The sequence below is a fragment of the Symphalangus syndactylus genome, chromosome 14 (assembly GCF_028878055.3).
Source record: "Symphalangus syndactylus isolate Jambi chromosome 14, NHGRI_mSymSyn1-v2.1_pri, whole genome shotgun sequence".
NCBI lineage: Eukaryota > Metazoa > Chordata > Mammalia > Primates > Hylobatidae > Symphalangus > Symphalangus syndactylus.
Window position 1 is genome coordinate 104,218,307 of NC_072436.2, and position 14,701 is coordinate 104,233,007.

At 35.8% G+C, this 14,701-nt stretch overlaps 1 protein-coding gene across 8 annotated transcripts in view; it reads left to right on the plus strand.

The window, feature by feature from the left end:
* Nucleotides 1–14,218, plus strand: part of STRN (striatin) — a 132,427-nt gene extending 118,209 nt beyond the window's left edge. For all 8 annotated transcript variants that reach the window (XM_055240692.2, XM_063618143.1, XM_055240691.2 and 5 more), the window contains one exon: nt 68–14,218. In XM_055240692.2, the coding sequence (XP_055096667.1) occupies nt 68–237 (170 nt within the window). In that variant the 3' untranslated portion in view covers nt 238–14,218. The remainder of the gene's footprint in view (nt 1–67) is intronic.
* The last annotated feature ends 483 nt before the right edge of the window (nt 14,219–14,701 follow it).

The following is a 14,701-nucleotide window of genomic DNA, read 5'->3' on the forward strand; positions in this document are numbered from 1 at the left end:
TTATTTATTTGTCCTTACCATTTTCATGTTAATGTAATTTTTCCTTTTAATTTTATTTTGGATATAGGTCATGACTGTTCAATACGTTTATGGAATCTAGAAAGTAAGACGTGTATCCAAGAATTCACAGCTCATCGAAAAAAGTTTGAAGAATCGATTCATGATGTAGCTTTCCACCCATCCAAATGCTATATAGCCAGTGCTGGAGCTGACGCACTGGCTAAAGTCTTTGTATGACGCAATGCATCATCTTCACCTTCTAGCTGTTTGTAAGTAATCAACTGCACAAAAGAGATACAGAAGATGAGGGCAAGCATCTCATCCTGCCCTTTTGTTCTGCTGAAGGAGCACAGAGAACATTTGTTGAAGTATAGTTTTGCAATTCATATACTGTTTTCTAAAACTAAGGTTTGTTCAGGTTGCTGCAAGCTCAGCTGAATCTGTGAGCCTGAGGTCTGTTTCAAATTTCCCCCCAGTAGGCGCCTTTATTTCTGAGGTTGTTCTAATTCGCTAGGCAGGCCTGAGCGAATACAAGTTTAGCTTGCCCCTGTTGAGTAAGTAGGATATGCTACAATGGATAATTTAAAAGCTTGATAGCTGGGACTGAATAGAAGAAAACGGGAAACTTAGACCAAGTTCTCCCCTGAGAAATCTTGTTAAACACATTAAGTAGTCAAAATAGTAATCTTTATCATATCTGCCATATTAACCCCTTTGTATATAATGACCAGGCAGTGTTAAACTGAGTTTTTAATTTGGCTCTCCTTTCAGCTGTTCACATAAAGCACCTGGCAAAGCATTTTACCTGTTAGGGGGAGAAAAATGCAATAATATGTTAAATATATTATTATTCAGAAATGCTAAACAAATAGTTTGCAAGCAGATTTCTATATTGTATTACAGTTTTGAAAATAGATTTGGTATCATTCTAAAGTTTAGCTATCAAGCACTCACCATTGTGAAGAATAGTTGATCGATTCTGCTTTTACTAACAGATTTAACTTACTCGGGTTTGAAATTCTGTTTATTTTTAAGGGTTAACAGGGCATATCTCTTTAATAATTTCTATTTTAAAATTCACTTTATTCATGTGACATTTATATTACCAGAGTGATTATTTCATACCAATGAAATCCTACTTTTCAGTGACTGAAAAGATAGAATTTATTTGCTAATAATCGTTTATCAACACCCACCTAATCATGCTTCAGATGGTCTGTGCTCTTTCTTCTTTGTCACGTTCAAGTTATCTGACATCTACCAAGAACAGTTCATAATTATTAAGAGTCCAAAGAGTATGGTTAACTTCACGCAGCTGCTTTTGCAGAAGTACTAATAAAAACAAATATTTTGTACCCTAGAAGTCCTCTATTAATCTCTGTAAGAATCTCCTGGAAACCTGGATGAAAGAGTTTAATGCCAAATATTGGCTAAAAAGTTCTTTCTCTCTCCCTATTCCTCCCCCATTGTTTAATTGAGATATACATGTTTTAATGGGTAGTGTATCAGTATTGTTTCTGGGGAAATCCACACCTTAAAAGGCCAGGCTTTCCCAGCCCAACTTACCTGTGACCCACCTACATGTGGTCAGCTTTTGGGATTCTGAGGACCCCACTATCTAGACCTAGCCCCTGTCATACAGACCTTATTTCTATAGCAGTTATGTCTCTCTTACTCTTCTTTGTCCCAAATGACAGAGACCAATCTAGAAATTGGAAATAAATTGTTAACGTCCAACTTGCCACCAAAAAATATATAAATAGGCTCTTAGATTTTAAAAATATTAAATCTATAAATATTTTAACCAATTAAAACAATTTCTACATATTCCATTCCCCACATTTTCCATTGTCATAACAATGATGCTTCTCATGATATGTACATCTACTCCTTGAAAAAGTATTCTGATGGTGATGTGGCTAATGATTGACAATATTTCTGTAAAATTTATCTTGTTTGCCTCTAGAATTCTGCATTATACAGGCAAATTTTCTTTAAAGCTAAAGACCTGTGCTAAATTTGCCCGATTTTCATACAGATATGCTGTAGTAACACAGCTACCTTTTCATTTCATCTTCGTGCTTTGGTTAACAAGCAGGCTCAAGAGACTCCTTGGTGTAATTAAATGAATTGACCTAAACATGAGCTATCAGGTGAATACTTAATATTTCCATGCAGATACAGAATTACATATTGTGTTCAGTAAATTTCTTCTGGTTCTTCACAGTGAAGAAAGAATGTTTCTAACCTAACATTTGTAGAAGGATACTGGAAAATTCCTTCCAGGAAGGAAGGAAGGAAGATGCCATTACTTAGTGTATTTATGATAGATGACCACAAAGCTATTGTTCTACCAGTTATTGTTTTAATTACCTTCGAAGATCTTCAGTACCTGCTTTATTAATGTCGCTGAAATTCTAAAAACCAAGACATTCTTCCCCTGTTCATTTTATGCTTCATGGTTGAAATTTTTCTGTCAGTGAGTGGAAAATAACCATGAGATACATAGACTGTAGTGCAAATGAAACTGTTGAAATTTCCTTAGAAAGCCAGTGCTGTGGCGGCCGGGCGCGGTGGCTCACGCTTGTAATCCCAGCACTTTGGGAGGCCGAGGCGGGCGGATCACGAGGTCAGGAGATCGAGACCACGGTGAAACGCCATCTCTACTAAAAAATACAAAAAATTAGCCGGGCGCGGTGGCGGGTGCCTGTAGTCCCAGCTACTCGGAGGCTGAGGCAGGAGAATGGCGTGAACCCGGGAGGCGGAGCTTGCAGTGAGCCGAGATTGCGCCACTGCACTCCAGCCCGGGCGACAGAGCGAGACTCTGTCTCAAAAAAAAAAAAAAAAAAAAAAAAAAAGAAAGCCAGTGCTGTGGCACTGGAGACTACAGAGAGAGTCTTCTCTACCAGCACTGCATGATCTCAGCCTAGAAATGAGCCAAAGCTGTCTTCCAACCAGAGTAGCATATACATGTGTCTGGCTTTTCCCCTAGCCTGTTGAACATTCAATGAAAATTCACAGAATGAACAAATTCAATGTTTAAACAGCCATTGAAATGCTTTCATAGAGCTTCATTTGTAAATATTTTGTTTGAAATGTATTGGAATAGTATGAAAATTAGCAGGAGGTTTGGATCCCTGCCTTATTTTCATATGCTATGGATACATCTCTGGGAGCTTGCAGCACCCTTCTCAAAACTCAACTGTCATATGGAGCTCATTTGCTACTCAAACCATAGACAGATTATTTAACAAAAGTGATATAATGACCTTCAGTATTTTTCTATTGAACAAGTTTAACAACTTTTGCCATTAAACAAATAGTTATGCAAAGTATTTCGCTTTTATAATGATTTTAGTTATGACTAAAAGGGGGGAAATTGAGCTGCATCACTGATGATGAACTTTGTGAGACATTTTTTTTTTAATCTGACTTTCATTCCTTCAGTATTCTTGCTATAAATTTCTTTTGGAGATAATGATGAAGATTTATTTGAAAATGTCTAAAATGTATGTATATTTTATAAATATATATTATATATATTGTAAGAATATATATAATATATAAACTATATATATATATATATAAAAAACCATAGGTGCATTTTACTGTTTTGTATTTTCATTTTTGGAGGTAGTATACACAGCAGATAATGATGAGTATGATGAGTGTTGTGCTGTTTGCTTTTGCAGTATAATATATAGTTCTAAATGTTTAAATTACTGTATATACAATATTCATTATAGGCTAGCATGCTTGTTTTAAAGACTGTCGTTCTAGTGTATTAAAATCTGAATGTAAGAAAACCTGGCTATTCAAATGTGAATTGAAAAATATTTTATTCTCAGTACTGAACTATTTCCATTGAACATTCAGGCTTTTTAACAAAAACAAATATCATCAAGAAGGCAATAGCTAGAAAATGAGAGGTGCCTTTAAAAAAGAAAATGCAGCCTTACAGTGAGGATGAAGATTGAGTTTGGGGAGGGGGTGGGAGGGGGGGCACAGAGAGAGAGAGTTAGTGTGTGTGTGTGCGCATGCATGCGTGTGTGTGTGTGTGTGTGTGTGTGTGTATTTACCAATCTGTGAAGGTCCTGATTTGTGACCATCAATGTCTTTTTAATGTATCTGCTCAACTTCTAGGACTTCAGGGGACATTTCATGCGCTTTGTGCTCTTCTGAGCACCATATATACTTTCCAAGAATTTTGAATGTGAATTCCTAGAAATTTCGGTAGAGAAAACAATAGCTATTCTTTAATTATAGTCAAGTTCAGGTAGAAGGAGAAATTATTTGTTCACCATAATTATGGGATCTCATTAGTGTTGGCTAAGTAAATGTAATTTTTCAAAGGCTCACTTTTTAATACTTCATATATTTCCCTCTTACAAAACAGCATGTCATGAAGTTCTTATGTGGTAAAGATTCAACTAGTAAATATTTTTAGGTTAAATACCTGAACTAGTTAAAATTCCACCTAAGAATAGTCTTAAAATACTTAAATGGCATCTCTCATATCTACCTCTTTGTCATTGCTGCCATTTTAACTGAAGCAAATCTTTATGACATCTGAAATGATGGTTGGATGCAATTAAAAAAAATCTATGTTGGTGCTTTTCTCAGGCTTTGTCATTTAAGTTATATTGTATTAAGATGTCACAAATCAGATTGAAAGGCTTAGAATTAATTTTGTTTTTCTTTGAAAGAATTGCTTAAAATTAACCATCAATGTTTTTAGTGAGTGGAGATAATGAATCTTTGGTTGGTGTATGTCTGTGTGATATTTTCAACCAATAGCCAAATAATTATTGAACTTACATGAAAAAGAGTTCTAAGTATAATTTTATTCAGGTTACTTTATTCTTTGAAAGTGACTACAAGACTATTAAGTACATAATCATTCATTTTATTTACTCAGAAGTTGCTTCTCCATTACTGTTAACTTGTTTAGTAATTTATATAATTGCAGTACTTTAAGTGTTGGACACTGGGATTCAGGTTGTACAAAGTAGTAGCTGACAAAAAATATGTATATTTTTGTGAAATGTATCAAACCCTAAAGTTCATTTTAGAGAAAGGCCCAGAAAACGTATCTGTGTTTAAAAACAAAGGACAAGTCATTCGTCAATAATTTGAATCGTTTTTACTTTTGCCACTACAAATTTTTAGTTGGCAATATCCATCATCCAACTGGATCTTCATGTCAGTGTAAGGGATGCCAGGCTGACAAAGTATTTAACAGATCCTTTCAGTTTTTGTTTTGTTTTGTTTTTTTAATTCTAAAAAAAACCAAATGTTAGGCCAAACAGATCCCTAGATCCCAGTCATTGATTCTGGCAGTATTCCTAAAGTGGTGCTTAGGGGGTCAGAATTTTCTGGATCTTTGCTAATCCAAGCTTTAGATTTAATTTAACCAGGACCACATGCTTGTCATCTCTCTGATGCAAATTTTCAAAATCATTTTAATTTAGATTCTAATGTCTGCCTGGGTTTTTAACAGGCTGTGAACCAGTGAGTGCCTTGTTAATGCAGAATGATTTTTTCCCCCCTGGGTGGGTGTTAGTTAGCTCCTCTCTGAAAATGTCTCAGAGAATGGTATTTTAATTGACTTGTAGAGAGCTGCTAAATTTGTTATTATCAACAATCAGAAAGTCTTTGGTCTACTACACATCTCCCTCCCTGCTATCTCTTCATTGTTTGGCTGAAGTTTGCCTCTTGTGAGAAAACAATACAACTCCCCTTCTCCACACACTTTTTTTCCAGCCCAGATTAATAGGTATCCCCTACCCTCATCCCAACTTTATGATCTAATACCTGTTTTTAGGAGGAACCACTTCTATTTAATATTGAAATCTGCTGGTTACTGTATGTTTTCTCAAGTTCAGTTGACTAGAGCTGACCACAGGGTGTCATCAATTCAGGTTCCTAAAGAACCCTTTCTCTCCACACCCAGTCCTCCAGCTGGTGAGCCCTGGGCCAGATTGTTTGATCTTCAGGTATTTTACATTTTAGTTACATCAATTAATGTAAATTAATCCAAATGCTAATTTTTGTGGTGCAAGAAGTTTCTTATGTAAATTCAGGGTATGGATAAGCTAATTAAGATATCCTTCTTTGGTGGCTCTAAGTGTATTATTTGTTTTTAAATAAAGTGTACAAATATAGATAACGTGCTGTAGGTGTCTCATGAATTGGAATATTTGTCAGATTTGGGATCTAGCTGTCGCTTTACAGTGAATCAGTTAAATTAACATAGTCTGATTTGGGGCTTTTGGGGGAGGAGTTTTAGAGGGGTGCAGAGAAAAGGATATTAGACAAAGTATATGTGAGTCCAAAATTAATGAACCAGTCTTAATTACTGATTGTGAGGAAGGAGGAGAAGTTTATAGAGAATTTGGGCCTCTGAAAAGCCAAATTAAAATACCTTCTAGGATTGGGTCAGTGATACTTTCAGAGACATATGTTTAATGAATAGGTTTTATGTTTTTCAGATGTTCAGTTTAAATGGCTTTTAAAATTTATACACATATATAAATACAATGTTTTTATTTTTTCTTTGGCTACTTAACAGACACACACAAACCTTCCACACCCCCTGCCCCTTCAAATCAACATTATTTTTCAAGGCCTTTGGCCTGCCCAGAACTCACAGTCTCTTTTTTCCAATCTAGATCCACAATACAATATGAAATTTAAAAGGCATCTCTTCTGGTATCCTTGAAACTATCCACCATTGTTTGGTGTTCTGTATGCTGGTATACTAATGAGTATTGTATCCTTTGGTATGTACACACATTTTCAGTAGTGTTGGAAACACCTCTTCTATCTTTTTAATGAGAACTGAGACATGATTAGCTTGAGTAATTTTGGAGTAATCTATCTCAGGAGGTCATTAAGACTCCAAAAATTATTCATGAACCCCCTGGGGTCAGCCTAAGATTGCCAGGTAGTATTCTGACCTCTGGTTTCCCAAGATAACTGATGTTTTGCAGGGTCCCAGCATTGTCCTGGCACATAAAATATTCCCAGAACACCTGGGGAGTCAAGCATACCTTTTAACCTAAACATTATAATCATGGAGCATCCCTCTGCCTGTTACTTCTCAGGATGACCAGAACACTCCAGTTCTCTAAGGAAGCACTGACATACGGCTCTGCAACTCTGAAAATTAGAGTCCGTTTTCTGAAACACAAATTTTAACTCAGTAAGTTTTGTATACCAAACAATTCAAAATCCACCAAACATAAAATGACTCACTTCTATCACTCAAACCCTACAAAACCTAACCCATTCCTTTTTCCTAATTGATATTTCACTAAAGGTAATGGTGATTTCAGTTAGATTGGAAGTCATTATTTGGGTGAGCAAAGTCTGCAATAACCTACTGATAGGAAGGAGCTGTTTCATAGAAAAGTATCTTGTCCTTGGTAATTTAGCCATTCACCTTACATGAAGACTGGTCCAGATGCCAGCTCCACATTGACTTTTTCTGTGTACCTCTAGATAATTAACCCAGTGATGTGAAGGAGAGCCCACAGTAAAACATCTGTTAAACAGCACTTGGAGTACTATAGTATTATTAATTTATGTGCTGTAATTTCTTGACCGTCATAAGATCTAGTGTATGTACCAGGTTCCCAATTTATTGCCTCAAACAAAAGATTTTTAAAAATTCTAATAACATCATCAAATTAATGGTAATGGTAGGGAAACCCATCATCCACAATTAAGTATGCCCAAACTGAAAACTTTAAGAAAAAAAGCACATGGAAAGCAACATCTTACATTAATCGTGAGTTGTAGAAATAAACAGCTTGTGGTTTGTATATGTGCTGAAATGTTAAAGTATACTGGCATCCAACTACTTCCCTTTGGAAATGGGACCAAGACAGTAATTTTTCATGCATAAACAAAATTAACTTAGAGCAAAAGTAATTTTATCAGAAACAGTATATTTTGGGTGCTGGATAACTTGGGTGGGAGTGTGGGGAAAGAAGTACCTTACCAAAAAGGAGAAGCAACTGGCCCTGTGGCCTGAGCCACATTGTCTTCCATTTCAACTTCAGTGGGCTGGCAAGATAACCACTTCTGACCTCAAAGAATGAATGGTTCCAATTCTGGCTTGTCATTGTTATCTAAATTAAACATTTTTAGGAAATATATCAAAAGTATCCTAGAGCCCCCTGGCAAAGTGTCAGAGGGAATAGTTTTCATTATATTTTAAGAAGCTGTGAAAACATAAGCCCAAGTATTTTGTGTCATCTGCATATGTCAGGATGAAGACCAGGCATGTAAGAAATATCCTAAAGTAGCCAAGTGATAATCTCATGAAAAAATATGAGAATCGTTTTTACAGAGTGAGTTCTCTTCGGAATGGTTTTGACTATGCTTTTAAAAACATTTTTTAAATCTACTTAGATCTTTTTCTATAGCCCACATATTTCAGAATATCCTCTTGATAGAATAATATCACTCAGTATGATTTTTAGAAAAAGAAAAACTCAGTGGTCTCATATCTTTTGACAGTTGTTTGTGAATAATACACTCCCCCACAACCTTTCCAGTACTCAACTGCTGTGTAAGAATGCTTTCTTATGTGGTAAATGTCTCAGTATTTTGCTGCCTGGTATTTGTTCAGTTTCCTTGTCTATATCAGGGTCAGAATGAATCAGGCTTTCTCCCAACTCTGAAACATTCAGACTTTCTTTTTGGTCAGCCTTTTAACAAGCAAGACAAATAAACTCCTTTTGTCAGAATCGATTTGATTAAAAAAAAAAAAAAAAGACTATGCTCCTTACTTCTCATTGCTGTAGAATACTTAGGAATACACATCTACTAATTACAATGAAAAAATAAGAGAATCTTTAGAAACATCATTGCTTTCTGGAGGTAGAAATTTTGAACTTGAAGGTTGTAGTTCCAGGCAATTTTGTGCCCCTGAGGTGTCCAATTGATAATATAGCTTGCCTCTGCTAATAAATACACAAAAGTTTTATTTCGTGTGATTTTCAGAAATTATCTTTGGAATACAAAAATTAATAAGGAATACGTGATGTTTATCTCCTGCATTTCAAAATCTTCTGGATTTTTTTTGAGGCATGAGGAGCAGGTAGTGAGATTTTTTTTCCGAATATCTTGATTCTCTCCCTTAACCCAGATTTTGCATATTATGCATTGCTCCTTTGTCACCTACAAAAATAAAGGTTAATGATTATTTGTTTGCTTCTGTCTATATAAGCTCCCTAAGGCACAGACCATGTTTGTTTTTCTTATGTTCGTCTTAGCACTGTGCCTGGTGCCTTGCCGTATAAAAGGTACCCTATAAATACTTGTTGGCTGCATAATCAGAGAACCCATTTCAAAATCTAAATTATCCAAATCATCAAAGACCAAAACAAAAAAAAAATCTCTGACAGTTGATGCTCAAATGCATTTGGTTCTGTGGAGCTTATCCTGAGATTGAGGTCTGCACCTTGACTGGGGAGGAATTTGGACTTTACCTCACAGGTGGCAACAAAATGCCTGAGTAGCAACCTCTTTATACTGCACAGTTCCAGTCCTGCCTTCATGAAAACTGAACAGAGCATGTTGGGGACAGGGAGGTGTCCCTAAACCATGTTGATGACCTCCCATCTATCCCCGCACCCCCATATCTCCTCTGCTCATCCCCTATTCCCCACTGGCCTCTGATCAGTTGAAAGGGAGCTTTTCTAGCCTGGAACCTGAGCCTGCCTTGATTATCCTGGCCTCAGAACAGGTCCACTTCCACACTCTTTCCTTGCAACCTACAGATGGCCCTACTGACTGCTTTTGTCCAGGAGAAAAAGGAACGAACCTCCCAGTGGAATCTTGTCAGGAAAGGCATCCCTCTGGGGAGCTTTCTTTGGAGAGGAAAACTCTGGGACAAAGTTCCTCAGGATGCTCTCAGGCTGGTTTTTGTCTTGAAGATTTTATAGTAATTATACCAATGTTTATTAACTCTCCTAGGAACATCTCTGTCTTTGGTTTTCTGACAGCACTCCAGCAGGGCCCAGGGCTTTAGCTGAACAGTGCAATTGTTTTAGGAATAAAATAGTCAACAAGTTAGAGACCAACTATTTATATTTAATATTCAAATGAATTTAAATCATTAAAAGAATCATCAGGAAATTACGAAATACTCAATGAATAATCTCAACATTAAACATATGCCATGTAAGAACTATCTGTCATTAAAATTACTAAAAACATGATTCCTTTAAGATCAGTTCAACACGGAAGAAAGAGCAGGAATTTGGCCTGGACATAGGACATTTATTGTCTGTTAGATTTTAGACAAGCCAACTCTTCTAAATTGGCTTCTCATCTATGAAATGGGGATAATAGATCTGCCTAATTAGGTTGATTTGAGATAACGGATGTAAAACACCTAATAAAATAAGCATCCAGCAAATAACTATTGTTCACTCTCTGAATACAGACTTCTGGTCATGTAGTTCTGTCACACTCCTGATAGCTTCTAGAACATCAGGGTTTTAGGAGAAATAGGTTAAAATGAACATCAAGAGTAGCAGAAGACTACTTTCCTTAATATTTGAGTGCCAGCTATATGCCAGACAGTTCTAGCTGCTGGCAGTCAGCAGTAAACAAAAACTTCACCTGATGCAGCACATTCCAGGTGGGGGAACAAGTGAAATATATGGAATATTAGTGATAAGTGCAGAGGAAAAAAAAAATAGAGCACAGAAGGGGGATGATTTGATGTTTTTCAGGTTAAGAAAGTGACACAAATGAATTTAAACGCAAAAAATTAACAATAAATGCATAATGGCAAAACTAATCATACCCCTTCATTCCTTCCTCCCTGATATATATCTTTCTAATTATTCATACAAATGTGTATACCCAATTATTACATATGGGGTTTTATTCTACATATTACACTGCACTTGCTTTTTCTAATATGTGTATCATGAGCACCTTACAAATGCATAAAGGTCTCTCAAATTTCTCAGTACACACATACAGTCTAACATTAATGAGAAGATATTTTGGTGGGAAGTTTGCTTTAAATAAATGGGATCATGTACGTTCTCTGCATCTCACGTTTCTCATTTAACAATATATGATGAGAATTTCTCTATCATAGCTCTTATTTCCTTTTTATTATTACAATAAACATTCCTGTGTGTATGTTTGTCACCATGATGGTTTTACGTCTGTGGAATAGATTACCTGGAGTAGGATTGCTGAATTGACGAATATGTATATTTAAATTTTTAAATAAATATTGACAGATTGTTTCCAAAAGTGGCCAGAACAGTTTGTATTTCCATCAGTAAATGTATAAAAACACTTTTCTCTTAATACTCATGGCAATAACTATTTTAACATTAAAAAATACATAGAAAAAAGAAAAAAATCCTGGTGGATGTAGTGATTTTTCAGTGTTATTTTAATTTCCATTTTCTTGACTACTGTAAATGTAGACATCTTTTCAAATGTTTTGGTCATCTGGATTGCACTCATAACTGAATTATCTATTCAAAGTTCTGTAGGTTAGAACTCCAAGGAAACTCAACTGGGCTCTCTGTTCAAGGCCCAACAAGGCTAAAATGAAAGTGTCTTCCAGGGTGGGTACTTAACTAAAGCTCTGAGGAGGAATTCACTTCCAGCCTCATTAAAGTCAGAGGATGGAGGTCCCTGTCTCCTAGCTGACTATCAAATCTGATCTTTAGAGTTTGCTCCGTGGTCCTTGCACGTGGTCCCTTCCATCTTCAAAGCTTGCCAGGGTGCATCAAATTCTTTTTATACTTTGACTCTACTTCTACCAGCCAGAGAAAACTCTGCTTTTAAAGGGCTCTTGTCACTAGTTTAAGCACACCCATTTATGTTAAGGTCAACTGATTAGTAGCTTTAATTACATCTGCTACGTCCCTCTGCCCTGCAATGTAGCATCACCCATGGAAGTAACATGAGGGGCAGAGTTCATGGGGGCCATCTTAGAATTCTGCCTTCCACAAATATTCATAGTTTTACCTTTATATACATTTTTAAATTTTTAATCTTATTTTTGGTCCATATGTTTCTACCGTTTGTCTTTTTAGTTAACTAGTTTGTAAAGGCATTTTGTATATTGTACAATATATATGTTCAGATTTTCTTCTCTTGGATGCAAACATTTTTTTCCAACACTTGTAAGTTGTCTATTGACCACATTCATAAGTGCTTTTTCCAAATAAAACTTTGCCATTTGAATTTCACTTGAGTGAATTGCATATTTGCATTTAAAATGTTTATTTTGTCATTCATTTTCATTAAAATTTTGCCCGTGTTTCCACTGTGTTTTTTGAAATTTGCAGGTGCTCTGTTTATACTACATGTAAACCCTTTTTCTTACTATTTGCCAGTGTTTTTCTCCAAAACTATATTATTTTTGTTGACCATGTTTATAATACCTTTTCTCATTTAAAACTTTATATTAGGGCTGGGCAGGGTGGCTCACACCTGTAATTTCAGCACTTTGGGAGGCTGAGGCAGGAGTATCACTTGAGCCCAGGAGTTTGAGACCGGCCTGGGCAACATAGTGAGACCTCGTCTCTACATAGAATTTTTAAAATACCAGCTAAGCTTGGTGGCACACGCCCATAATCCCAGTTACCCCGCGGAAGCTGAGGTAGGAGAATCGCTTGAGCCCAGCAGGTGGAGTCAAGATCGCTCCACTGCACTCTAGCCTGGGCGACAGTGAGACCATGTCCCAAAAAAACAAAAAAACCTGAAAAACTTTTTACTAGTAGGTCTTCAAGTATACTTAATATATAAAATATAGGCATTTGTGACTATAAACTTTTGGAAGTATTCTGTATTGATTAAGAAGGTTTCCATTCCTGGGTGGCATGTATAGGCCACTAGAATGGCTTCTACATTTTTTGTTTTTTGGTTTTGGTTTTCTACATTTATGTCTTTACTCCATTTGTATTTGTGTGTGTGTGTAGAATGCAAACAGTCAAACTAAATTTTCTTCCAAGTGGGTTGCCAGTGTAGCACTCTATTAAAATAAACAAACTACCTTTCCCAATGAATTGAAACACCAGCATTGTCATATATTAAATTTATATATTTAATGAGGTTTATTTCTCAATATGCCATGCTGTTTCACTTACAATTCTCCTTTCATATGACAATATCATATGGATTCAGTTACTGGTGGCCTTATAATATGGTCAGGAGAGCTTTTCCCCTTCCCAAGCCCTTGCCCACTGTTCTTTTTACTGCCTTTGTTGGCTATCCTCAGCATTTGAAGTTTGTGATAATTTAATCCAATTGAATCCAATTAGGAGTTAAAATTACATTAAATTTACATATTAATTTGGGGAAGTTTGACCCACGATACTGTCTTCCCATCTAAGAACATCATACCATTTTCTGTTTGGATCTTATTTATATCTTTAGTAAGATTTGAGAGTTTAAGTTATTTGCCTTTAAAAATTTTAAGTATGTTCTTATTTTGGTCACTATTGTGACCATTTTCATTTGTAAGAGCTTCTTACAAATAAAGAGAGGGGCCACGTGCATGGCTCATGCCTGTAATCCCAGCACTTTGGGAGGCTGAGGTGGGAGGATTGCTTGAGCCCAGGAGTTCCAGACCAGCCTGGGCAAAATAGCAAAACCCCGTCTCTTGAAAAATAATAATAATAATTAATAAAATACATTTTAAAATACACAGAGAAAATCTGTTTTTGTATGCTTATATACAACAAACATTGTGTATGCTTACTAAATCTCATGAATTCTAGCAGTTTTTCACTAGAGTCTCGAGATTTTTAGAAATACAATTGGGACATTCACAAAAATAATTTGATCTTGTCTTTTTCAATGTTTGACAGATTCTTTTCTGAAATTTTTGTTGTCTAGAAACTCCAATATGGTGTTGAGTCGTAATGGTAAAAGTAGGCCTCCCTGTTATTAACTTTGGTGGAAATGGTTTTGGTATTTGGTTATTTAGAGTATTTTACTTGTTATTTGGTAATCTCTATTTTATTTAAATAGGTTCTTTCCTGTTTTGCCAGGAGATCTTATTTTAAGAATGGCTGCTGAATTTCATCAAGTGCCTTCCTAGCATCTTTTGATGTGATCATGAGTTAATCTTCTTTAAGCTGTTGACTAACTGGATTGTGTGTATGAAGTTGACATTAAAACATGCTTGCCTCCTTGAAATAAAGCCTATTTGGTCATAATATGTTGTTTTCATATAAGTCCTTGTTTCAGTTGCTGATCTTTTATTTGGAGCTTTAGCATGCATATTCATAGATTAGTCTTACCATTTTATTTAAGGGTCTCTACTTTCAACTCTTCTTTATTCCTTCATTTTAAGTGTGTTTGCTATAAACTGCCTATTTCTAGGTCTTCCAGGAAAGAAACTGGCTGGTAGTTTCTTTCAGTGGATGTATTGGGTGTTCACTGATTTTGTTTTATTATGTTCATTATTTTACTTCATTGTTTCTTTTCGTTTTTGCTGGATTGATCAAGTCATTATTCACTTCCTGTCTTTCTCATGTTAATGTGGGATTTCTACTGTGCATTTCTCTTTCAAAATTATCTTCATTCGTAATCAGATATCTTCCTGCTACTCTATGAAAAAACAGAATCACTCTAATCTTCACTAACCCCCTACCAACCTGAAAAAAAAAATGTGATTTTTAGAATACCTTCACTTCCTGTG